This window comes from Lonchura striata, chromosome 3 (genome assembly GCF_050655825.1).
Source record: "Lonchura striata isolate lonStrDom1 chromosome 3, ASM5065582v1, whole genome shotgun sequence".
NCBI classification, from domain to species: Eukaryota; Metazoa; Chordata; class Aves; order Passeriformes; family Estrildidae; genus Lonchura; species Lonchura striata.
The window spans coordinates 24,491,131-24,516,553 of record NC_140705.1 but is presented as its reverse complement, the minus strand read 5'-3'; the positions used below and the strand labels follow the sequence as shown (position 1 = coordinate 24,516,553).

Here is a 25,423-nt window from a genome sequence, read left to right as displayed (position 1 = left end):
TTCATTGGACTGACACTAGCTGAGGTTTCTTAACTTTCATCTGATTACCTTGTCTGCTGTGGCTTTGAAAAAGCTATTGTAAAGGATTTTAAAAGGAACAGTGATATATAGATGGTATTTTACTTTTTGAAATTTGTAACTATGTCCATGAGTAGTGTCATTGAGTGTGATTTGAATGTTGTTCTTTTGTGTAAGAATAGTATTCTTAATGCAGCAACAGGCTTTTTTCAGTCTTTTGGGCATTCCTTAGTAATGTCATTTGTTACCTTTTGGTTTGCCAGATCATCAGAATACTTGACAGAATTCTTTTTTTTCCAAATGTTAATTTCTATTTTCTAAATGAAAGTAGAAGTTTTTTTCTTTATTCATTAGTTAATATTATTTGTACTTTACCACCTTTGCTTTTACCATTAAAATTCTCTTTGTAGACAAGATTAGATCAAACAACTGGCCACTCCAGCAACAAAAGCATATTTCAGTTTGATTCTTTTTTGTTAAAAATCATATTTATTATGTTTTCATATGAATTACTTTTTTTGTAAACAACCCTGCAACAATAAGTAGTATTCTATCATTATATTGGAATTTAATAGTTAATTCATATGACAGTAGAAATATTAGAATCTATTATTTTACCATAGAAATCCCTACAGTGAATTATCTCCCAGTTCAAACAATCTCCTGATATATGTAAATCACTACTTTTTCAGCTCAAACAAACCTTCTGACCTTGACAATTTTTTGGCTTATTCCCGGTGAGTTAACTCTGCACTTAACTAATTTTATTCTGTAATGATTTACTTGAGTTTTATATTTTGGCCTCCAATGGACAATCTACAGTTCATTGAATTATTTTTTTAATCAGGAAGTCCCAATATTTCTACTCATTAGGTGCCAAGCTACTGTTTTATCTATGACATCCTAGTTTATAGCCCAGGATCAGTTTTGCCATTTCATTTTCTTAGTCAGTCAGAATCAGAAACAATATGGAGAGTCCTAAGTGTTATCTTGCACATTGCTTTTATTGAAATGCATCTGGTATTTCAGTGGAATTTTGTACTCTGTTGTAACTGCTTTGTTTGCGGTATGTCTGTGTTAACATTCAGGTCATGAATATGGAGTGATGTAATAAGAAAACTTAATGTGATGGAAGATTCTCAGGGGTTGAGGGTTTTTGCTAGTGATGGTCCATTCGTGGCTGCTCTTCTCCCAGTGGTCATATCAGCAGCATACAGCAGAAGTTTTAGAATGAATACTCAGTTTATCTATACTGAGGGATATTCCTCAGGTGCATCACACTGTTTTTTGAATCTTCTCCATTTCTTTCTCTAGTTAAGCTGGGAGTTAATATGTTTCATATCTGCCTTCTAGTAGTGTGAACTATGTGAACAAGGATTTTAATTTCTTCCTGTTAATTTCCTTTGTGGTTTGTAAAGTTTAGAGACATCTATGTGTTCAGAAGATTGGATCAGTTTTCATTGTTCTCCTACCAGCAATCATATTATTAATCTGAGAGCCTTCTCCTGGTTTTTGGGCATTTTTCCATGTACAGGTATACATTATGGAGTTATGATGCCACCTCCCTGCTGATTTTTGTTGAAAACTGCTTTCCTGAGTAATTCTTTGTACAAGATGGACCTACCTTTGCTCAGTTGTCCTCTGTGCCAGAACACCACCTTGTGGAAAAGGAAAGCAGAGCTTTATCTTGCTTGGTTAGAAGGATTGAAAAGACATGAACCTCCAGATCCTTCTCTCTTACTTTTGTGTTTTTCAGTTACCTTTGAGAAGCTCTGGATATGGTTTGCCATTGTTGTTTCTGCCCTTATGAATGCCTTTCATGGAATAAAAATCAGAAGGCTGAAAGAACCTCAGCACCTTAAGGAGAAGTAGTGACAGAGCTTAAAAAGCACATTTATTTAATTTGTTTACATTTATTGTTACAGTAGGAAGATTCTATTGCTTTTATTAAAAGTTACTAGGGTTTTCTATAATAAACCTAAATTTGCAGCAATTTATTGTTGATAGAAAATGTTTCTGTACAAAAATTTGGTACTCAATGTCTCAAGCTAAATGGTTTGTTTTTCCTTTTTCTATTTCTTTTAAAAACACTCTTTGGCTGCATTCTGTTTCGAGGGAGGCAATTTTTTTTTTGTGTGGTTTTATATGCTTTTTGTGCTCCCTTGGCAAGGTTTTATACATGGAAAAACAAATTTTCCAGGCTCTTAGTCTTTTATGTCAGCTATTTCCGTTTTGATATTTAAAACACGAGACTTTCGTGGTCATTACTTTTTAACAGAGATCCTGTATTATTCAATAAGAAGTCACCCCTAAGTATTTGCCATTAATACTTTTCATATATTGTTACATAAAAATAGTTCATATAGTTCAATTTAGTAAATATGTTTTCTTAAACAAAATTGTGTACCTGACATGTTTAGTGGTACTAAAATTGGTACTTGTGTATTTCTGCAAAGTTTACCACTTTTCATTCATTTAAAATATGGAAACTGGTTTGCATTTTTCTATTTATTTCTATTTTCTAATTATTATCTGTAGGAAATATAATGCCATAGTTAAAGATGTTGAAATTCTCTAAGTTGGTCTTGTTGGATCAGAAAATCATTCCTTTTACACAAAGGTGTGGTGTACATTTGAAATACTCCAGTTAGAGTTTGGGGAAATGAGTCCTTCAATTCTTGAAGCCCAAGTCTTGGTTGAGGTCTGATGCCATCCAGGTAGTAAACAGAGAAGTGTTTAAACTCTGCCTAAGTTCTTACAGACTTCAGTGTGTCTGTGCACTTGAAGCTTCACTACTGAGTGCAGATGCCATTGAGCCTGGCACAGAATATGACTCGTGGCTCCAGTGATTTCTTCAGATGTTATATAAGTAATGTCCAGATATCCTGCAAGTGTGGTGCTGCGATCAGAAAACCTCCTAGAAAGCGGAATCTTTTTTTTCTTCCCAGCAGCTTTGTCAAGTACATATTTCTTTCTTTCTTGGAAGAATGTCCCAATAGCTAGTTACTGAGTATTCATTCACAGGACAGATGAGATTCCTTTACTCCTTAGATTCAGCTTGAGCCACAGCATAGAAAAATGCTAGAGTCATTTTAGCAGAAGATGGTACACATACTCTTATAGTCTCCAATTTGTTTCTGTGTTCTATCCAGCAGAAATGGACTGTAAAATGTATAAATAGTATACAGGGACCTGAACCTAAGTATTCTGCCTGTCTTTGACTTGCTTGTTATCTGCGCTTTAGTAACGCAGCATAGGAGAAACTGTTAGTTATGCTAGGGAGACGGATGATCAGAACAGAATGTGCGAGATGAATAAGAAACTGGCTGAGGAGGAAATAGGAGATAATGTTGAAGGCAGATTTATTAGACTGGAAAGACATTGCTGGTGGAGTTCCTTTTTTTTTAGAACATCTTTCTTCTATAGCACTAATCTAATTTTTTTTGAGATAATAAATGTTTGTACTAAAATAAGGTAATGATATTAGTCCAAAAGTTTTCACTGATAATAGAAGGACAGGAGACATTTTCAGTACAACATTGGATGCCATACAGGAGAAACTGAGTGACATTGAAGATAGGACCGATCAATGCACCAGAAATAAAATTAGATGAAATACAATGCAAAGCAAGACTCCTCTGGACTCAGAGCCAAGAAGATTACTCTAAGCTGTTAGTTCATCACCTTGAAGAGTGTACAGATTTGTTTATAGTACTGCCTTGAGTTTTCAGTATGTGGGAGTCATTTCCTATGTAGTTCTCAATGTTGTTCTCACGCTACGAACAGTGAATTCAGGTTGAGTCTGACTAGTGAACAGGAAGGCTATAGAGAAAATCAGGGGCATCAGGGGCTGCGAGGCTTGGACTATGGTTCAGAGAGATTGTATATCTGTAATATCACAGACAGAAAATAAAAACCAATACTTGAATGCCTTTCTGCAATATCCCCCACAAACTGTTGACCCCTATGAACTCCAAGGGCTGTGGACATCACCTGATGTGGCTGTGTGAACTGTTCTGAAAAGACAAGTACAGCTATTGGTTTCGACAAAATTTTGCCACAGTAGGCACTAAATAGGATTTACAAGATTTGGCCTAGAAAATAAACGCTTTTGCTCTCAAAGTCTTATAGACATTTTTCATGCTCTAAATTATGCTTTAGTTCACATAATCTATTTTAGCCCTCTTTTTATTTTCCAGTCACAGCTTCACTCATAGCACAGCTGTGGCATTTGTCTTGCAACAAGAAGGATCTGATAATCATGAAATAACCCAGATTTATGCCTGTAGTGCTGAAGCAGTGCCATATTTGTGAGAATAACTTAAGAGGAACAATATGCAGCAGATGTGAAGGTTTTACCTTCACATTTAAGTAGGTTTATACTGTCAGTGAGTGTGGGCTTAGCAGGGCCTGACAGAGTTTCAACTTACCAGATGTTCCATGTGATCAAATAGATACTATACAGCTGTTTCCTATTCTTTTTACTGGGCTCAGATAAATATACAGTAAATGGTCTGAAATATATTTATTGTATTTTGGCAAGTCCTGCAGAGAACTGCCCACAGGCACCAAGAATGCAGGGAGAAGCCAAGGGTGATCATAGGCATGATCATTTTCCATTACTGAGGAGAAATTAGCAGCTGTTTGGTTTAAACAACTCCGGTGATACTGGTCAGGGAGGAATAAAATATAGGGTTTTCCTTTGGTTGTGGATGTTGTGGGATTAGTGGCTGTATTTATGGAGTGTCTTCAGTCTAGGGGAGCTGTTACTCCCTCAGGCAGGAGCTGTGCCCCGGTGCTGACAGTGTCACCCTTGCAGTGGTGGTGAACTCGCAGGAGAGTTGATGGGGTATGGAGCAGCTGTCCTGCAGGTAGCTTGTGCTAATCCCAGTTTGGGCTTTAAACACTGGAATGGAGAACTGGTTTGGCTTCTGTCCTCAGTGCAATACAGAATACAGGGTATTTCCAGAGCTCTTGGCAAAGCTGCCTGTGTCTATCCTGTCCACTCCTGAGCATGGACAGCGTGCCCCAAATTAGCCATGGGGTGTGTTTTTAAGGGCACACAGCTTTTTGGGGTTCAATCCAGCCAACTGTTCTGAACAGTTTCAGGATTTACGGGCCCAGTTTATAATAACTGCCACACATCGCAACTTGATTCAATCACAGAGCAGCTAAATAATAAAAAAAGAAGTTTCATTTCCTTTCACCTGCTTTCCTGTTCTCATTTCTCCTTCCTCCCCCTCTAGTTCCCCATGCTCTCCTTAGCCCTTTGACCTTACTGCTGCCTTCCTTCCCTCCTGTCCTTGTCAGCTTCCTGCCTTTCCATAGCTGCTCTTACACTTGAAAAATTCTCCTTATCTTCTGGAGGCTTTCCTTGTTTACCTTTAAATCCTTTTTTAAAACCTTCATCTTCAGTCAGAGAAATAATTTTCAGTTTTCATTAATAATCTCTTTAGCATTTCTTGACTGCTATGTTCTTTTCAGATTTATAGCCAGGTCTTGCAAACATTTACAGAGAAGTACCTGTTAAGTTAAATTGAGAAATTCAGTTATAAGTTTGGAGGACTGGATTGTTCATTGGAAAGATTTTTGAAATGGAAATATTTCTCACTATAAAACTCAGTGTCCATTTATGGTTCTATATACATTTTTAATAAACCTTTGTGACCTCAAAGGAGCAGTGGAACATTCACTAACTTATGTTTTTAATTTTTATTCCTTAGGTCAAGGTGTGGAACATGTTCTCACAGATTTTTGAATGTGCTGAGCAAAGTCAATGTTGACAATATGCCTTTATACCCAGAATCATATGAAAGGACAAGTACAAACTGTACTGTTTGATCTTGGTGGCCTTAATTGTTTTATTTTTCAGTATTGATTTTTATTTCAGGAACCTCAAGCATCTGGACTGCCTGAATACATAAAGATTGTAGAAGTTGGGCCAAGGGATGGATTACAAAATGAGAAGGTAACTTTTCTCTTTTTTTGTGTGTGTGTGTGCTTTGACGTGCATGTTAGTGTTATTTTCATTGTGTAGAACATGTACATCCTTATAATTATGTTTCTTTCATTTTGTACTATAAAATAAATCTATTTTCATATTGATAACTTACCTTTATATTAGAATAAAAGTGTATTCCTATTTACTCAATTTTTAGATAATATATTTTTATACTTGGCTAACTAACCTTTCTGTAACTCAGCATTTCATTTTACTGGAATTTGTCTTGTCAGTCAGTAAAATTTTGTCATAATATAAATGGTAAACACTATGAAACACTGACTATCTTTGTAACTTGTGTTTCTACTTCAAGTGTTAATGTAGAAGGAATAGTAAAATAGGTTCTATCATGTTTCCTGCTAAAGAGGCACAGGAAAAAAAATACTACTCTTTTGATAGCATTATTTGCCTGAAGGGTGGTAGGGAAGCAGGAAGAAGATTGAAAGAGACTTTAGGGTACATGTATAGAAACAGTCATCTATTTCCACCAACAGGAGGATAAGCTCACATATATCATCATTACTGATACCAGAGATGTTCATGGTATTAACAGAATAGAGTTACTCTGCTGCAGCTGTGGAGCTTTTTTCCTCCCATGTTTCACTGGTCACACTGTTAGTATTTCCTTTGTCAGTTCTTGATAGTTTGGTGTTTGGTTAATAATGAATAATGAAGCCAGATCTGTAATGAGTTACACAGAAGTGCTTCCTTTTGGGATGGACAGAAAATGGAGTAAGATAATGTATACTGCCTAGTACCTTTCTTATACCTTCCTTATGCTTCCTACTGTCAGGAAACAGAGTTACGGTAAAATGTGTAAGTGTAGTTCATTATTTCATTAAAATTATTGCTTATATACAGGAAACATTTCACTTTAGAAAGTTTCTTTTGTATGAAATACTTTGCTAAAGTATGTCTCCATATCTCTAGGTGATAGTCCCAACTGATATAAAAATTGAGTTAATCAACCAGCTTTCCAAAACAGGCCTGCCTGCAATAGAAGTGACCAGTTTTGTTTCATCCAAGTGGGTGCCTCAGGTACGTAAAATCAGCTCTATTCACAACTATTTCAATTTAAATGCCATTCCATTTATTTATGTAACATTCAGTTGTGACTAAAGATTTGGGATGATGACACATCATTAATATGCTTTAATGTTATTCCTACTTCTTTTCTACTCTACTAAAACTAGTAGTCAGTGATGTAAAAAAGAAAAGTAGTATACGTTATTTTCTTTTTCTCTAAATGAAATGTAATTTTCCACATTTGCAAATGTCTTTGGAATATCTAAATTTGGGACTTCTGTATATGTAGTAGTAGTTAGGCACATTACTTATTTTGGAGTTCTAACACTATATCAAAAACTTGAATTTTGATGAATCATAAAAATTTGCTTATTATTTTTCCAGAATTAGTTTTTGCATTTGGTAGAAGTCAGCAGAAACATAGCCTTTCTGGAACTGGCAGGAAAGCTGCATTGGCATTAGAGTGCCACATTTCCATTTGAGATTTAACGCTGCAAATTCAGGCTTAGTCCTGAAATTTACTATTTAGCACCTGTTTGTGCAAATTAATTAGTTCCTGCAAATATGGAAATAAGTCAGTACTTGTCTATATAATTTAAACTATTTTTCAAGAAATTACACCCTTGTTTGCACAGAAGCATTTAAATACTTTATATTTGACAAGGAGGATAAAAGTTATTTACAAATTAAAACAAGAAGTTAATGAATTTGAGAAAATAACTTCAGTTTTAACAATGTCTATTGTGTGTTGCACATCTGACAAAATGTAGATAAAGTTTGTCCATTTTAAACTGAGAATACATCCTGGGCCTGGACTGTATTCTAGGTTTTTCTCTGAGAAAAACATAGTACATCCATGCTTATTCAAGATTTAACAGAGCAAATTGAATAGCACTCTGAGGGACTCCTTTGCTTTATTTCAATGTTCTCAGAGTCACCAGGGAAGAACCTAGAAGAAGGGTAATGGAAAAGCTGAAGAGAAGAGTGACAATGCAGAACTTCTTTGGCATCAATGCAGGGGCAATGATCTCTTTCTGCTAAAAGGGAATAGGTTAAGTTTGTCTAAGTGCCATCACACTTCGTCAGTTACTGCAACAGAGAATAATGTAGTTTTTCAGATGTTAGAAGAAAATGTCTAAAGCAAAGGTGTATTTTTTCCTTTCTTTAATTATTTCCTTTTTCTGTGAGCCATTGCGAGTACCAAATTTAGTATAGGTTTGTCAGTTTAGAAAAAAATTAGCAATCCCTTCTTGTCTCAAATTAATTCACTGAATACTTTGTTTTAATGTCTTAATTAGTTTTTAAATGATTTCTTTTATTTAAAAGATAAGATTGTGTTGTTTTGACAGAGAGTGCAGTCTTGACTTCGTCTTTTCTCTTTCTTTTATTCATGGATCATAGGAATAGAATTTACAGTTGTTTAGATCACTCATTCACTTATTTCTGTTTTAGTATTTTAAATTTTTTATGGTTTCCCATCACTGTTGTTTTTGGAAAAGATATTTTTTACTGAAAAATCTAAAAGAAAAAGTTCCACAGTAGCAAGGTGCCATATAAAACAGGATCCCACACCTATAACATAAACAGCCAAAAATTATAAATATCTACTATTAGGAAGCTTATTTTTAAAGAAATTGGGAAAAGAAATACATTATTACAATTTAAAATATTATATAACATGTAATATGTGCAAAGATGGGATTTTACTTACAGGAAAATAGCAATGGGACAGATCTAATATTTATAATATTGTTTGGATCTGGCAAGTTTACACTGGTTGAAAAAGTGTCATTTTGGTTTTCCAGTATATTTTAAGACAGGCTATAATAATTATGGGGAATAAATTTAGTTCCAGAATTTGCCATTTAATTTATCATTTGGTTTCAGACATTCTTTTTTGCCCTGAAAAATGTAGCTACTACTTATATTAAATGAAGGAATGAAAAATTGTTCTTAAATAACTAAGGTGTTAACAGAGGTTCATTTGTGAGGTTATCAGACCAATTTACTTCACACAGAAGCAAATACAAAAAGTTTTGTTTTATCACTTATTTCCTGATAAGAAATTTGTTGTGTCTGGCTATAGAACATCTTTTGTACCATATATCCACTTCCTTATAGATACATATTGGGCTTATATTTAAAGAGGAATACATAGTTGTCTTTGATATCTTTAATCTATTCATTTTCATAGAAGGAAGCTGGTGACCAGAAGATTCCAGGTTATAAGCAGCATTCTTAGTTCATAGTGTGGTATAATTGAATACCATGTATTTAGAATTGTGACACTGCATGTCTATCAGGAAGGCATCTGCTGAAAGTAAGGAGTAATGAAAGCTCTGGAGTTCATATATCTTTTTACATGGTACTTGTCAAGATACTTTTCACCAGTGTGGAAAGAAAAAGAAATCCAACTTAATAGTGTTTGCTTGAGAAATGTGCTTTTATGAGAACTCATTTAAAAAGCATTTAAAGGTCACTATTCTTTTTTTAGAACTCAGAATCTTTAAGACATTAAATAAGAGGGGTATGTTTTATTTTGTATTGTTTTCAGGTGTACACACCATTGAAAAATATTTGTTTTCAACCCACTTATTTTAAGAAAATGTCCTTCTCTAAAGAATCTGCATTTTATTAAGTGAATAAGTGTTTAATTCATCTTCTTCATCAGTACAGAGAGTATATTTAATCTTAAATGTATGAGTAAAAATATAAGAGTATCTTAAAAAGGCAGATTTTCTGTTGTGAGGGGGGACGAAGGAAAACAAGTACTCTGATCTTTGCTATAATAAAGAATTATTTTCTTTAGAAAAAAACTTCTAAATATATTGAAACATTGCACTATTCGGACATCTGGATTTTGCTGTCTCTTTAAGAATAGAGGTGTTTAGTCTTGAAATATTCTAATTACAGTGTTACGTAATTCAAGTTCAGTTATGCTTAACATTGTGAACTTGTGTTTATTAGAGTGTTGAAGTTTTCAAGATTTCTGTGTTTCTTAAATCTCAATTATTCTGTTAATTCCACCAGTTAAGTCCAGTGAAGCAAAGTTAAAGTTGCCATAACACTTCATGAGCAGCATTATCATAAGTCTGTCAATTTATGATGCAAATTATATTTTCACAGATACACACAAAGAAACACTGTCAAAGTCTTAGCTCCGGTTCTATATTCACATAGATCTAAAAAGATTACAACACAAATAGTCAAAAGTTAAGAAATTAAAAAAGAGTATTTATACAAAATCAGTTTAACTCCCTTGTTGTTAGACTTTTTGTATGAGCTGTAAAATTAATGAAGTCAAAAACACAGTCTAAGTCAATTTCTATTTAGCTATATAAAATCAGAAGATAACTGCTGATCAATATAAATTATTTATCTATTTTAGATGGCAGATCACAAAGAAGTAATGAGGGGCATTGAGCGGCATCCTGGAGTCCAGTATCCTGTTCTCACACCTAATCTTCAAGGTTTTCATTCTGCTGTAAGTGCTTTCATAGGTGTTGTCCACATTTACCTCTTTTGTGTTTCAGACACTTTCAGTTCAGTACCAGAATCTAGCTATTTAATGTCAGAAATGAGCTATTGTTTTTGTCACTGAAAACTCTGAATTTTCTTTATGAAAAATAAGGAATTCACAGAGTGATGTTAAGGTCATATTTTAATAGAGGCATTGACCAGGAACTTTGTAAGTTCCTTTAAATGATGCTTCTATATAAGGGGCAAGACAGTTCTTGCTCTTTGACTTGCTGGCCCTAGAAAAGTTTCTGAAGAGAGTCTTGGTGGAAAACACTGAAGAAGGATGAGGAAAGATTCATTTAAATGAAAAAAGCTTTATAGCAATTCTGGATTTAATTTTGGTTTGGTTTGAAAGTTTAAATTATTTCAGTTCTTCCAAAATAGTCAAAATTATAGACTTGAAGTGTGTAAAAGAGTGAAAAAATGGAGCAGTTCAGTCTTAAAATATACACATTGTTAGTCTAATCTTTACACTTCTTTTGTTTTTTGAAAACTTTTAGTATTTCTGCCTTTGTCCTGATGTAGGACAGGCTGTATTTGGAAAGCATACTGCTTGGTGGACATTTGTGGTCTAGCCTACCATTCACTTCCTATACTAAAATATCTGTTAAAACAGAATCCTGTGCATAGTTGACTTAACTATCAGCAGTCAGATTATAGTGCTGCAACTTTGTCTCAGTGGTGGCTTGTATGAGTTTAATTAATGCTGTTTTATCTCCATACTGTATTTAGTGATATAATAAAGGGAAAACAGTGAAAAAATAGTTGTAGATGATTCCTGCATTACTCCTTGCTGATATTTTTTTCCCTGTGTTTGAAAGAATATTTGTCCCTGTATGAGTTGCTGAATTTTAAACATTATCCTGCAGTGGCAGGGAGTAAAGGCAAAAGCTCCATACTTTTTCACTGAACAAGAGTAGTATCCTGACTGGAGAGTGAGTGTTAGTTAATTATTCTAACTTTTAAGCTAAAATGTTTTCTTCTCCCACCAGCTGGCTTTCAGTTCTAGTTTGGCTTCTAGCTGGCTTCTAGTTTGCCTCATATTAGTTGATTTACTGAGGTACTGAATACAAGCTCAAGCTAGTTGCCCCTTCAGTGAAGTCACAACATTTACACATTTTGAGGTATTTGCTCAAAATATGGTGTTTGCTAAAACTTCTCTCAGCAGCCTCTCATGTACACATTTTCCATATTACCCTTATTAACTGTGAGACCAAGAAGACCAATGGGGCCCATCATCCTAGTGTTGGCTCTAACAAAGAAATCCCTGTTGGTTATTGTTGCTGCTCTAGGCATATGCACACAGAGAGCAAACAGTATGGTAGTTATTGTATGATCTTTTAATTTTCTGAACAGATATATAAAAGTATTAACAATTGTTTTTTGTATAGCTGGTTCATGTGAATTCCTACATCTTATTACCTTTATCATTCGTCACTTTAAAAACATGTTTAATTGCTAAGAAGAGGCAGAAAATATGCAATAGTGAATGATCTCAATATATGATTCAATCCGTCTGTATGCTATAGCTTAAAAAAATTGTAATTAAAATTAGATTTTAGATATGGATGATATACTTAAGGTACTTCCAAATTTTAGACTGTTGTACACAATGAAATGCTCAATCTAATACTTTAATATAGTTTTATAGTTCTGTTTTCTTGAAATGTGTTTTTTAGATTGCAGCAGGAGCTACAGAAGTCTCGGTATTTGGCGCAGCATCTGAATCTTTTAGCAAAATGAATATTAATTGTTCAATTGAAGAAAGCATAGAAAGGTTTGAAGAAGTCACTAAATCTGCAAGGAATATGAATATTCCAGTGCGTGGGTAAATATAAAGATTTTAAAGTAATACAGAGATACTGGAGTCATTGTTACAGGGGTTATTTGGTACCAAATAACCAAATAGAGAAGTTTACTACCAAATTTTTGCTTTGTAGATGAATGGTAAGAATAGTCTTTACTGTGACTTTTGTTAGGATTGAATATATTTAGTCATTTTTGCATTTTTAACTACTGATGGTAAATCTTTTGTTGTGGAAATTGAAAGATGAAAGGAGTATTTATGAATTTTATTGTAAAAATTAGTTTTTACTGTCACAGATAACAGAATAAAATTTATTTTGTGCTGTTGAGACTTTGTAACACTAGCACCTTAAAAAAATGTCCTACAAATTTTTATTTTATTGTAGAAATCATAATATATCACTACATACATTGCAGCATTAAGGTATAAAAGTGAGAAAATAAACTTATTCCTAAGAAAAAACTTATTCTGTATATAAGTTATCCTGAAGATCCAGGCATTGAAACTTTTGAGTCTCCAGTGCATGAAACTCTAGAATTATCCAGTGTTTATTTTTTAACTTAAAATTATTTTGAATGTTTCTCACTCTTGAACAGTATTGATTTTCATTTCCGTTTTCTTTTGCATCACAGGTAAGAACTGCTTACAAAAGATTATTAGTGAAGGTCCTTGTGAATGCAGAAGGGCTCTCATAGATTCAAGGAGAAACTCAGCAGTGAGATTCCTTGAGGATTACTAGTAGTGTAAACTACATCATGTTCAGAAAATACCTGGACCTGAAAATAGGTAGAGGTAGATACCTCAGAGACTATGTATGTGAAAACCAGTCTGGGAATAAATACTGGTTTCTGTCTTTGCTCCAGAAATAGTGATGAGGTAATGCTACTGCCCACGTTTTTTTCACAACATTGTGTGGTTGTTTGGGCATTTGCCTGGAGAAAGGGAAATCTGACTTCTAGTTATAACTGTGCCCCAGAGGATCGATCACAGAACAGCAGTGTGGTTTCGATTGAGAGAGAACTCTGGAGATCATCTTGTCCAACCCAAGGATTTGTAGGCACTGGTTGACAAAAAACTCCACCTGAGCCAGCAGTGTGTGCTCACCCTGAAAGTCAGTTGTGTCCTGGCTGCATGAAAAGCAGCATGGCCAGCAGGGCTAGGGAGGGGATTCTGCCCCTCTACTCTGCTCTGATGAGATGCCACCTAGAGTGCTGCATAGAGTTGTGGTTCCCCAGTGTACAAAGGACATGGAACTGTTGGAGTAAGTCCAACAGAGGGACTGGCACATGTCACTAACAAGGTCAGGCTGAGAAAGTTGACTCTGTTCACCCTGTAGAAGAGAAGGTTTTGTGGAGACCTCATAGTTACCTTCCAGTATCTGAAGGGGGCTGCAGGGAAGCCATAGAGAGACTCTTTATCAGGAACTGTAATGACAGGACAAGGAGGAAAAGGTTCAGGATGAAAGAGCAGGTTTCAAATAGATACTAGGAAGACATTCTTTACTATGAGTATGGTGAGGCACTGGCACAGGTTGCCCAGAGAAGATGTGGATGCTGCATCCCTGGAGGTGTTGTTCAAGGCCAGATTGGATGGAGCTTTGAGCAACCTGATCTATAGGAAGGAGGTGTCCCTGCCCATTTCAGAGGTTTTGGAACTAGGTGATCTTAAAGGTCCCTTTCAACCCAAACAATATTGTGTTTCTATGATTGACACACACACACAAGAGCCAACCAAGGAAAGCTCATAAATGCTCAGGTTCCTTTTTCTTAGCCTGGGTATATTTCAGGAGGAAAATCACCAAATAGACAAGTAGGGATGCTCAATGTATTAAGAAATAGTAACTTGTACCAGAGTTTAAATACTTTCTCCAGTTTTTAATCTGCCAGTAGAGTAATGATTTGCCTCCCTGAACAACTTCTTGAGTAAGAGGTCTGTTATTTAAAAGCTGTCTGCCACCACTGTTCATCACATTTTTTCTAAAATTAAATTCTAAGCTGAGAACATAACAAGCAATTTGAGTTCCCCAGGAGGATTAAACTCAGGGATGCCTAAACTTTAGGTCCCAGACAGGTGTGGTTAAGGGAATAGGCAGTTAATTCGAACAAAACAGCAAGTGTATAGCAACAAACCTTATCCACTTGTGAACACGTTTACACTAAACTTCTGTTTTCTGGTTTTTTTTCAGATGTCTAGGCAATTCAGGAGATATTTTATGTTTAGTATTCCTGCATTTAACTAATAAAATTCAACTAAATGGTACAGTATAGGCAATCGACCATCCAGGAAATCCTCCAAGCCTATTACAGAAGTTTTTGGATAATTCTGGAGGATGTCAAAAAAGGGTCTTTGCAACTTGTCCATAAAATGTAAATTGTAGGTGATGAAGAAGCCCCTGTTGATTGTGTTTCTACTTAAAATATTAACTTGTCTTCTGTGCACTAGTTTTCATAAGTTTAAAAAAGTGACAGCATAGTGCTTCCCCCACCCCACCGCCCAGATTATGTCTTGCATTTGTAACATACCAGAAGCACTTACTCTGATCTGACGGAAGTAACTGTTCCCATGATAGGATTCTACAATATTCCCAAACATTTTTATCTACTATCTGACAAACCATGTGACTTTTATTTTTCTTCATACAGAAAAAGAAGGAAAAGAAAAGAAAAAAACAAACAAACAAAGAGAGAGAAAGAAGTAGGAGGCAAAATATGGCAAAACAGAAGAACAGCACAGCAAAAAAAGAAAAAGTATTAATTTAAAGAATGAAAACAAAGCAAAGAGATAAAAGGGAGGAATATCAAGAGCCAGGTGGTGAAGCAAACAGAACAGTACAGAGATGAAGAGAAAGGAGATAATTGAACTCAGGGAAAATACAATCAGATTATATTTTGAAAGTGCTTACTTTATGTATGCAGTAGCGATATCTCTAATTTCAGTGCAATATGCAAACATAATATAAACTTCATACAGTACATGAAGGAAAATTTTATTGAGTCTGTCATGCCAGGTGCAGTATGTTACAGGACATTTCAACAGAGAAATGCTTAATACCAGATATGCTGTAAAGTGAGCATATTCAAAGTTGTGAATGAAAATTATCTAAGTGCACTCTAGCATTCTTCCTGAGGCTTAGAGGAAAAGTGAATCATTCAGAATTAAATAGCCATTAACAGAATAATTCAATTTGTGGTGATGCTTTTTCCTGGTTTTAGGAAACTGAGAGCCAGACATGGATAAGGGATAAGGGATTATACCTTGATATTTAATGAGACTTATGGTGCACCAGTGCAAGGTGGAATGTGCCGTGATGCACACACGGGATAAATGGTGTATGCAGTTTTACAGACTTTACAAGTTAGCATATCTAACAAAGATGCTCCAATGGGAGGCCTGGATGAAATGTGTGACATTCCCCACTCATGAAATTCCCCCCTGGATGGGCCAAAACTCTAGTTTTCAGGATATGTTTGAGAGAGGACTTTGGTTTCCCAAGATAGCATTGGGTTTTCCAGCCTCCAGCTGTGAGGCCTTTAGGATGTTCGGTCTCTTGGCCTAACAAAATACTAGGGCTATGCTAAGTTATCAGACTTAAGGAATTACAAGTATGCATGCTAAGAATACTTAAGATACATAAAAGTTATATGAAAAGTATATAAAAGAAAAGGCAAAAAATCATCTTGGCATCAGTGAGATTGTGATGAAGTAAAGGATCCAAATAGAGAGGATATATATGTTGAAGAGAAGCTACATTTATGTGAATGTTGCTTGTATCTTTATCACATTATATTAGTTTGAGAATTAATTTTTCCAGTAAAAATTGAGTTTGAGGAACAAGAGATAAGATGATGGACTAATGTTATACTTTGAAAAATTGAAAAGTTTAAGAGAGAATTGCTGGTATTTTTCCAGGGGTCATCTAATATAACTCAATTATAAAGCAGCCAATTTGCTAAAAACCTGCTGAGAATCTAAATTGCAGAATATAGAGCCTTATTTCATAACAAAAAGCCTTTTCTGAGGTAGTAATTCTCAGTATCCACTAAACATGGATTTCAGTATATGAAAATATTGGAAAGAAGGTTTTGAACACTATATATTAGAAGGTAAAAGAGAACTGGTTAACCCCATACATTTGGATTTTAAGCACACTTTTAAGAAATCCATCCCGGGAAGATTTTGAGGAGTCAAATTAATGAGAAATAAAATAGTATTATGGATCAGAATCTAGACAAATATGTTTTAAAGAGAATAATTGCAAAATATTTTGATACTTTGTCTTGTGTCCCTCCCTGTTCATACTCATTCAGATGCAGTTCTCATGAGTTACGGAGTTACAAGAATCTATGGAAAGCATTGAGACAGAATGATTGCCCAGATATAATAATCAAAAGGGATAGTTTAGTGTCCATGTACTTCACTACTTCCTTTAAAGCTCCAATGTATTTTATTGAGTAGAATTCTGAAAACCATAAAAAAATAGCAGAAGCCTGAATATAGAAATAGAGGATTCACAAAGGACTTCTTTTTTTAATAGTAGATTTCCCAGCAGTTGAAAAAACTTCTAACAGGTCTAAAACTTCCAATTAGTTAAAAAATGAGAAAATGCCCTTAAAGAAGAAGCATCAATTTTGAGTACCAAATCCAGGAATTAAGTAAATCTGTTTACAACATTTCAGATGCTTGTGAGGAGGGAGGTTATGGCAGCAGTCTGATATTTCAAACTTAATTCTAGAAAATTATACTATTATTTACTCGGGTAGAGAAGCCTGCACTACTATAAGGAATTCATCAGTACTTGATAGAAAGTAATTCATTAGTCCCCAAATATTGCAGTACATTTGGAAGACTTCTGGAGTTTTTAATTGTATTTAATGAGATAAAACTCTGGGTTTCTCTTCCTCAATGAAAAAAAATTAAAAGATAATCAGAAAGTAAAACTTAAATCGAGATTTCACAGAAATATTCTGTGCAATCCTGGTGACTTTTTCTTGGAAATAAAACAATAAAAAAATAATTAGCTATTAAAGTCTGTGATTTTTCATCCCATCTTTAGCTGTTTCTAAGGAAGCTGCTTTTAGTGACAGATACAATAAACAGCATTTTGCTATCCTGCTTCCATGCAATTTTTTTAAAATGCTGAGACAGTAAAGGGTTTGTGGCAAGTCTTTTTTTGATATTCACTATTTTGAATAGGTGCTCATTGTTTGACTGGTTGTCACTCAACTGAGGATTAGTTTCAGGTTTTTTGTTGTGTAGATATTATTTGCTGACAATAATTATGTCTTATTTTTCACTATTGTTGTAACATGAGGCACATCTGAGCATGACCACAGAACAAGCCTGAGCTTGTCATCCTAAATTTTCTGGTAATTGCTAGAAGGAATTAGGCAACCTTCTTGCTGTGGTTTACTGTATGTGCTTTTTAAAAGTACCTGCCATAGGATAAGATGCAACACCCTCTGGATGATCCATCCTTTTGGCTGCAAAGGAGTTTAGGTCCATCCGGTGTTTTCATTCTATAGGTGGCCTGTCTAAGGCTAAACTGTGGATGACCATCTCTGATATCAGGAATAAGAACAAATGAATCCCGTTCTACTTCTTCATAGGCAAAGGATCAGGACCATGTAACTTGTGTAAATTACAAGAAATAGAAGAAATGTAATAATAGGGTTTGTACTGCAAGCTAGCACAAAATGAAGCTGTTGACTATACAGTGAAAGATTTTTACTCTGTGGACGTAGTTTTTAATCACCCTTTTAGACATTGGCTAATTTAAAGAACCATCACCAAAACCTGCAGCCCTTCCTCAAGTAAGCTCCCAGGACTACATACTTTAAATTCTAATATAAATTTTGTAGGCTAAATATTTTTCTACAATTACCAAAGTAACAAAAATAACAATATGCATAAACTGTATTTGTGTTCATTTCAATGCAAAGATTGTTTCCTTTCTAAAGCACTATTATTGTTTAATGCATTATTTATTTGCAGGAAATGGATAATTTAGTGCCTTGTCCTAACTCCTTATTTGAGCAATTGAAAAATACTTCCAAAAATAATTTTAAGGGGTTCAAATTGTATTTCCTATTTTTACTGGCAATTTACAATTTATGTAGTGACCATAAATCATTGGCAATACTTGAATCTTATGAAAAACGCACTCAAAACAGTTGAAACTAAACTTTTAGCTTTTGCCTGTCTTACTGTTACTACAGCTGCACTAACATTGACTCCATCATCATCCAAAAAATTTATGTTGTCAGCTGTCACATTTAAAATCTGTAGGATAGTCCACAGTTTTCTAAATGTTTACTAAATCAGTTCAAATGTTTATAAAGAATTGAAATGTTGCATATGGTCTTAGAAGTTAGACCATTTATTAGCATCATAAAGGGGTTGGGTTCTGTTGGGTTTTATTTAAGGTTTTGGGTTAGTTTGGGAGTTTTTCTAATACATGCATACAAACTTTACAATAACATCTGGAACATACTCTGTGAAGACACTCAGCCAAATCAGTTATGAACTTCATGGTCAGCTAATTACTACTATGTGTGTTTTACATGCGAAGTGACACAAAATAGTGCTGGTTTTAAATTTGCACCTTGCAATGCATGATTCAGGTACTACTAAAATATCACAACTTCAGTATTAAAAATTAAGTCTTAACAGCCAGGATTGATAAAAAATTGTGGGAAATGGTAATTAGAAGTAATCACTTGGATTGTCCTTTAACTTGTGTATCATGAATGTACTTATAAAGAAAATGTTAAGTAAATTCTGAATAAGCTGGTTTCTTCAAGTTAATGAATTCCATTAAGCTAGATTCTTCTCAGTTAATGTATTCCAAAATTTAAAAAGATGCAGGAATTAATTGCAATTAGTATGATAGAACAGTAAAGGAAGTAGGGACTGGTATTTTTCTCTCTTTTCCAAAAATGGTGCTTTATGTCCTCTGACCGTGACATAAAATCAGACTATCTCACTCTGAAACATTCAATACTATGTAGGACTTCCTAACAAAAAATTAACAAGGGATATAAACCTGAAAGGTTGTATTTTTTTCCTTTACTAAAAAAACACTTCTCTGTGGTCAGCAACTACAAGCTGTATTTATGATCCAGACCTGAAGAATGTTCATGTGAATCACCCTTTTAAGGGAATTTGTTCAAATGTGAATGTGTATGCAAATATTTAGAGATTCAGCGTTAAAAAAACAGATGCAAGTGATTGCTGTAGAATACTTCTAGAGGCATTTCTTTACAAAGCTGCTGCTTCATAAATTTAAGCACATGCAATCAAACATTAATTCTGAATTGCTCTATGTAATTCCTTTGTTTATGTCCTATGCCTTTTAAGAATGAGTTGAATGGTGCAGTTCACAGTACATAAAAGCATTTTGAAATATATCACTATTTGGCTTACATCTGTGTTTGCACGGAATTCAAATATTGGTTGATAAACTTGAAATATAGCAATATTTTTACCTTGAAAAATAGATAACAAACTATGTTGTGTATTATTATTATTATTATTTTTTATTATTTTTTTTTTTTTTATTATTATTATTATTACCACCACCTTTTCTATTATGCTATAATAAAGCTTACAGGTTGCAACATACTTTATTCTTTTTTGATTACAGGAAATAATTATTGGTTTACTTTGGTGTTAATATATATTAAACAAAATATATTAAAGACTTAAATAATTGATTCTAGTTATATCTGTCTTGTGCTAATGATATTGAGATTTCTTTTGGAAAAAGAAGATGTGGAAGAATAAATTATTTTTATTTTAATGTACTTGCAACAATTGGTTTTAGAAACTAATAGCACAGCCTGTTTTGTTTATAAAGACACATCCTGATTATCTAAAACTCCTGATTATCAGGATAATCAGATCTTTATAATTCAGTTCAACAATGTTCTTTTTTTTCTCTTTATTACAGTCCATCCTAAGTAACTTAAACTGAGATACTTGAATAGCCTTACAGTAGCGAATCTTTTAGATGTAATTAGAAATCTATAAGATAAACTCAACAATTCAGTTTTGCACAAATGCATAGTTTGAAGCTATGTATGTCTTACAAATACAGAGAGAAACTCAGAACTCATATTTTCGTGTTTTCTAGAATACTTAGGGCTCAAATACATGTTTTTTCACATTTGCCTTAGACTGCCCATTTTAAAGACTACACTGTGCAGTTTAGCATAGTCACAATTATTTTGAGAATATTGTGATTTATACTAGTATCACTTTTCTAGGTAGTAAAACCAGTGTAACATCTTCATGTCACTATAAATGAGCCTATAGTTGGGGTTATGGAAACAACAAAATGTAGATGAGCATTTAATAGACTTGGAAGGGACACAGTTTTGTATGTGAATGGTAAACAAATCTACAGGGTTACGTAGTATTAAGGCAGCTGGAATAAGTGCCTTGGAGAAGTTTAAGAAGCCAGAGATTGCTGGGATGTGGGGACTTAGTGAATTTCTCTTTACTGGCAACAGGTTAAGAAATGGATCTTGGAACTGGCTTTACCAGACTGCATGATTGCACTTTGTGAAGGTTTTCCTGAGGAATAAATTTATACCAACTTTTACCCATTATTTTTGTACCTACAGAGAGAAAATATTTATAGCAGGCCAGAAGAGCTGCTTTAAAAAAAAAAAAAAAAAAAAAAAAAAAAAAAAAAAAAGAGGGATCCTTGTGGGAAGTAAAAATGATCCCCTTGTCTTCTTAAAGGGTAGTGTAAATCAGACGTAAAATGTTAATATGAAATTATAAGGTAACAGTGTGATGTGTTTGCTAGTGTGTTACTGATAGCTCCATAGGTATCTAGAGTTATTGCAAGTTAAATGGTTAAGTGGTCCTTCATTATTGTAACAGTTTGGTTACTTTTTAGAGAAGTAACTATTTTGTAGAACATAGTTCAGTATTTTATCTTATCATAGTTCACAATTTAATGGTTTTTTTTGCATTTAAAAATACTAGCAAATATTTTTTCTGTCATATTCACTATATTACTTGTAACTGGGCACTAAATACATGGAGAGATTGTTTCATTTTTTCTTTTTTTTTTTTTTAGGGGGGAGAGGGAGTGTGTTTGGGGGGTTTTTTGGTTGTTTTTAAAATCAAATGTGAGAAAAGATCCTGGCCTTATTTACACATTTTGAACTTGGCTTGCAGAATCTATTTCTGGAGGAATCTTTCTCTTCACTTCTTTGTGTTTTCTCTCTCCCTACACTAATGATTCCCTGTTTTTAATAAATAGTTTTCTTTGGAAAGAGACAGAATAGATCAACCTTAATATTATGAATTCACAAAATGATAGGCATGTACATTTAAGCATAAACATCCAATAAAAATAAATACATCTGCAGTGAACATGGTAAATTGTATGCAAACTTACACTATAATAATAAACAGGAAACAGCAGCATCTGAGTCTGCAACTGGCTTCTCAGGAGGCTTCATGCTTCCAGCTGTGGTAGCAGCTGTGGATCTGGCTCTGGGACTCCTGCTCAAACAAGTTGACAAAGGGCTGATTACAACATGGAGTTCAGTGTCTGCTTGGATTCATTTTCCTTTTAACACACTTTGGTTAAGAAATGTTTGCTCATTTACCCTGTTTGTGGCTTTATATCCTTCACCTCACAGGCACTGGGCTGATGTGATTATCACCATTCCTAGTGACCTTGATCATGGGGACCTAGTACTGTCTATACATTTGTGGAACATTGAAATTTGGTTTTGGCTTACTGGAAGAAATTGAAAACTCTCTTCCTCTTCCTTCTCCCTCCCCATCCCCAGAGGCTGTTCAACATTTTTGTGCAAAATATTACACAGTCAAGTTGTGGGTTTTTTTAGGTTTTGGTTTTGTTTTATATGCATAGAAACAATTTAGTAGAAGACTGAATGATGCAGTGAAATCTGCAGACAGACGAGCAACTGGGTAAACTCTGCCAGGTGAAACAAGTAGAAAACTTCTTTTTATCACTTAAAGGGAAAGATTCTGATTTCTCAAAACCTGAGTGAGCGAAACAGCATGTACTTGTGTGTTGTTAAAGCATCATGTATCAATGTGTTCACTTGCAAGTCCTTCTTTCCATCTCTGGCTTCATGGGCTGTTGTCTTTTTCTGTGTACTGAAGACCTAGTTAAGCTATGTCTTGCCTTGATTCAGCAAAGATTTAAGCACATACTTAATAATTAAACACTTCCATTGCAGATTCCACTTTATGAACTCCCAGATATTTGCTTCTGCTCTCATACTGTGGAGTATCCCATTAATATTCTGAGACCAGAACAGTCTCTTTCATTATGATATATTTTTTAGTTTCAGTCCTGCTATCTTTTTAGAAAGCAGCTGTATTCTCCAACTTAATTGAATTCACAAATTAAATCCCAGTTGCCTCTGTAATTTATTGCTCAAACTCTTCTCTTTCCTCTACTGCTTTTCTTCACATAGGATCTCCTAAGAAAAATAGATACCACATCCTCTTCTTTCTGTCCTTTCTTCTCCACTGTCAGAGAAGCAGAAGTTTCTTGTCTGCTTTCCAGCTGTACCCCCTCCACTTGCCCCAGTGACCCCATGTTCTGTTCTTCCTCTTATTTCTTCCCTCCCTTATTCTCTTTCTTAACCTCTCACTGTCCTCTGGCTCTTTTCCACTTGCAATAGAAGCAAGCATTTGCCTCTTAAAAATTGCACCTTTGACCCTACTTGGTTCTTCATATCGTATCTCATCTCCTATCTCTTCTTCATTCCTAAGCTCATTGAAGGCGCTGTTTATAATTACTGTCCAGAGGCCCTCTTCTGTGATTCCCTCCTATAACTCCTACACTTTGGCTTCTGTTCCTTGCTTGCAACTGCAACAACTCTCACCAAACTCCCTGATGACAAGATCTCGGAAACAGTAGTCTCTCTTCATTCTTCTTGATTTGTCAGTAGTGTTTGCTGCTGTTGACCAGACTATTCCTTTAACTTGTGTCTTCTGCTGCTCTCTGTGGCTCTGTTTTGGTAATTTTCTTCTTTCCAAGCAGTTCTGCAGAATATCCTTCAAAGTTGTTTCCCATGTTGGAGTCATGTGGGTGGAGGTATTGGGGGTCTGATTTGGTGGTATTCTCTTGTGATTTTAATGCCCTTTGAGTTCTTTCATCAAAAATCAAAGAAAAATGTAACAGCCAAATTTATCTGTAGATAACAGATCTACCTTTGTATCGAAACATAATTCCTCACACATCCACTTAATAGTTTAGAAACACACAGATGCAATTACAAAGCATCCCACACAGCACTGCCTTAATTCTAAATTTCCTGGCAAATACTCAGACCAGACACATGATTATCTTCACTCTTTCACATGCTAGGCACTCTGCACTAGCAGTAGTCAGTGCTTGCCTGCCTATGTTCCAGCTTACATGTAGTTTTCTGCAACTGACTCAAATTGTATTTCATTTCCTAAGAGAATGCAGCAAGACCTTTTCAAAAATAATTCCACAGGGCTTCATCTTAGGCCCTGTGTTCTTCAACATTTTCATAAATGACTTGGACATAGGACTGGAAGGGATACTAAGCAAGCTTGAAAATTATATAAAACTGTGAGGACCTGTCAACTTCCTCAAAAGCAGAGAGGCCCTGCAGAGAGAGAATGACAAATTAGAGGGCTGGGCAATCACCAACCCTATGAAGGGAATATGCAAGATTCTGCACCTGGGATGGGGCAAGCTTGGATGTACAGACAGACTGGGGAATGAGATGCTGAAAAGCAGTGCCCCAGAAAGGGACCTGAGGGTCCTGGTCAATAACAAGTTGAGTCTGAGCCAGCAGTGCCCTGTCAGCCAGGAGGGCCAGCCCTGTCCTGGCGGCATCCAGCCCAGCATGGCCAGCGGGCAAGGGAGGGGATTGTCCCACTCTGCCCTGCACTGGGGCGGCCTCAGTAGGAATATTGTGTGGGGTTTGGGATGCCACAATATGAGAGAGAAAGATATTTGTGCGCATTCAGAGAAGGGAAAAAAAGATGGTGAAGAACCTTGAGGGGAAGCTGTATGAGAAGCAGCTGAGGTCACTTGGTCTGTTCAGCCTGGAGGAGACTGAGGGGAGACCTCATTGCAGTTACAGCTTCCTCATGAGGGCAAGAGGAGGGGCAGACACTGATCTGATCTCTGTGGTGATCTGTGGCAGGACCTGAGGGAATGGTCTGAAGGTTTGCCAGGGGAGAATAGATTGGATATTAGAAAAAGGTTCTTCACCCAGAGGGTTGTTGGGCACTGGAACAGCTCCCCAGGGAAGTGCTTACAGCACCAGCCCGACAGAGTTTGAGAAGAATTTTGACAATGTTCTCAGGCACATGGCCTGAGTCACAAGGTGACTCTCGGGAATGGTGTTGTGCAGGGTCCAGGAGCTGGACTCAATGATCCTTGTGAGTTTCTTCCAGCTCAGCTTATTTTGTGATTCTGTCTGATATTTTATGTCTTCTATTAAAAATGCTTATCCTGATATATGTCTGGAGTGCACTTTGCTCTTTTACAGCTGCATTTAAGTACTTCACTTTCAAATTTGATGTTATCACCACATCTCTTCTTTTTTTCCAACTCATTAAGTGAAGATATTAGATAAAATTCTGCCAAGCTGATTCTTGATGAACTCTACTGAAAAATTGTTTTTTCATTCTTCACAGGACTTTGTTGTCTCTCTGGTAGGAAGTTCTTTTCCTGTCAAATTCTTTCAGTAATCCCTATTTTCTCCAGTTTAATATTGAATATCAGATGCCCAGATAGATTATATCTACCATATTTTCCTTGTTTAAAATGTCAGTCGAGTTGCAATGGTGTAAGTATGCAGAGAGTTCATAATCTCAAACAGATTTGTGTATTGTAGCAGGCAGATTCCTCAGGTCACCACATACTTTCATAGCCCAGCAGGCCCAGCTGAATTATGTGAGCTCAGGCAAGTTTCTGCTCTCTGGTGTGAACCACAGGGAGTATTCTGTTGTTCTCTAGATACCTTTTGGCCTGCTTTTACTTTTGTTTGCCCTACTTCATCCCAGATGTC

General features: G+C 35.3%; 1 protein-coding gene across 3 annotated transcripts in view; it reads left to right on the top strand.

Annotated features, from left to right (window-relative positions):
• HMGCLL1 (3-hydroxy-3-methylglutaryl-CoA lyase like 1) overlaps positions 1-25,423 on the top strand; it is a 73,253-nt gene that overhangs the window by 10,888 nt on the left and 36,942 nt on the right. For all 3 annotated transcript variants that reach the window (XM_021551240.4, XM_085574666.1, XM_085574667.1), the window contains 4 exons: positions 5,909-5,986; positions 6,950-7,057; positions 10,434-10,529; positions 12,244-12,392. In XM_021551240.4, the coding sequence (XP_021406915.1) occupies positions 5,909-5,986; positions 6,950-7,057; positions 10,434-10,529; positions 12,244-12,392 (431 nt within the window). The remainder of the gene's footprint in view (positions 1-5,908; positions 5,987-6,949; positions 7,058-10,433; positions 10,530-12,243; positions 12,393-25,423) is intronic.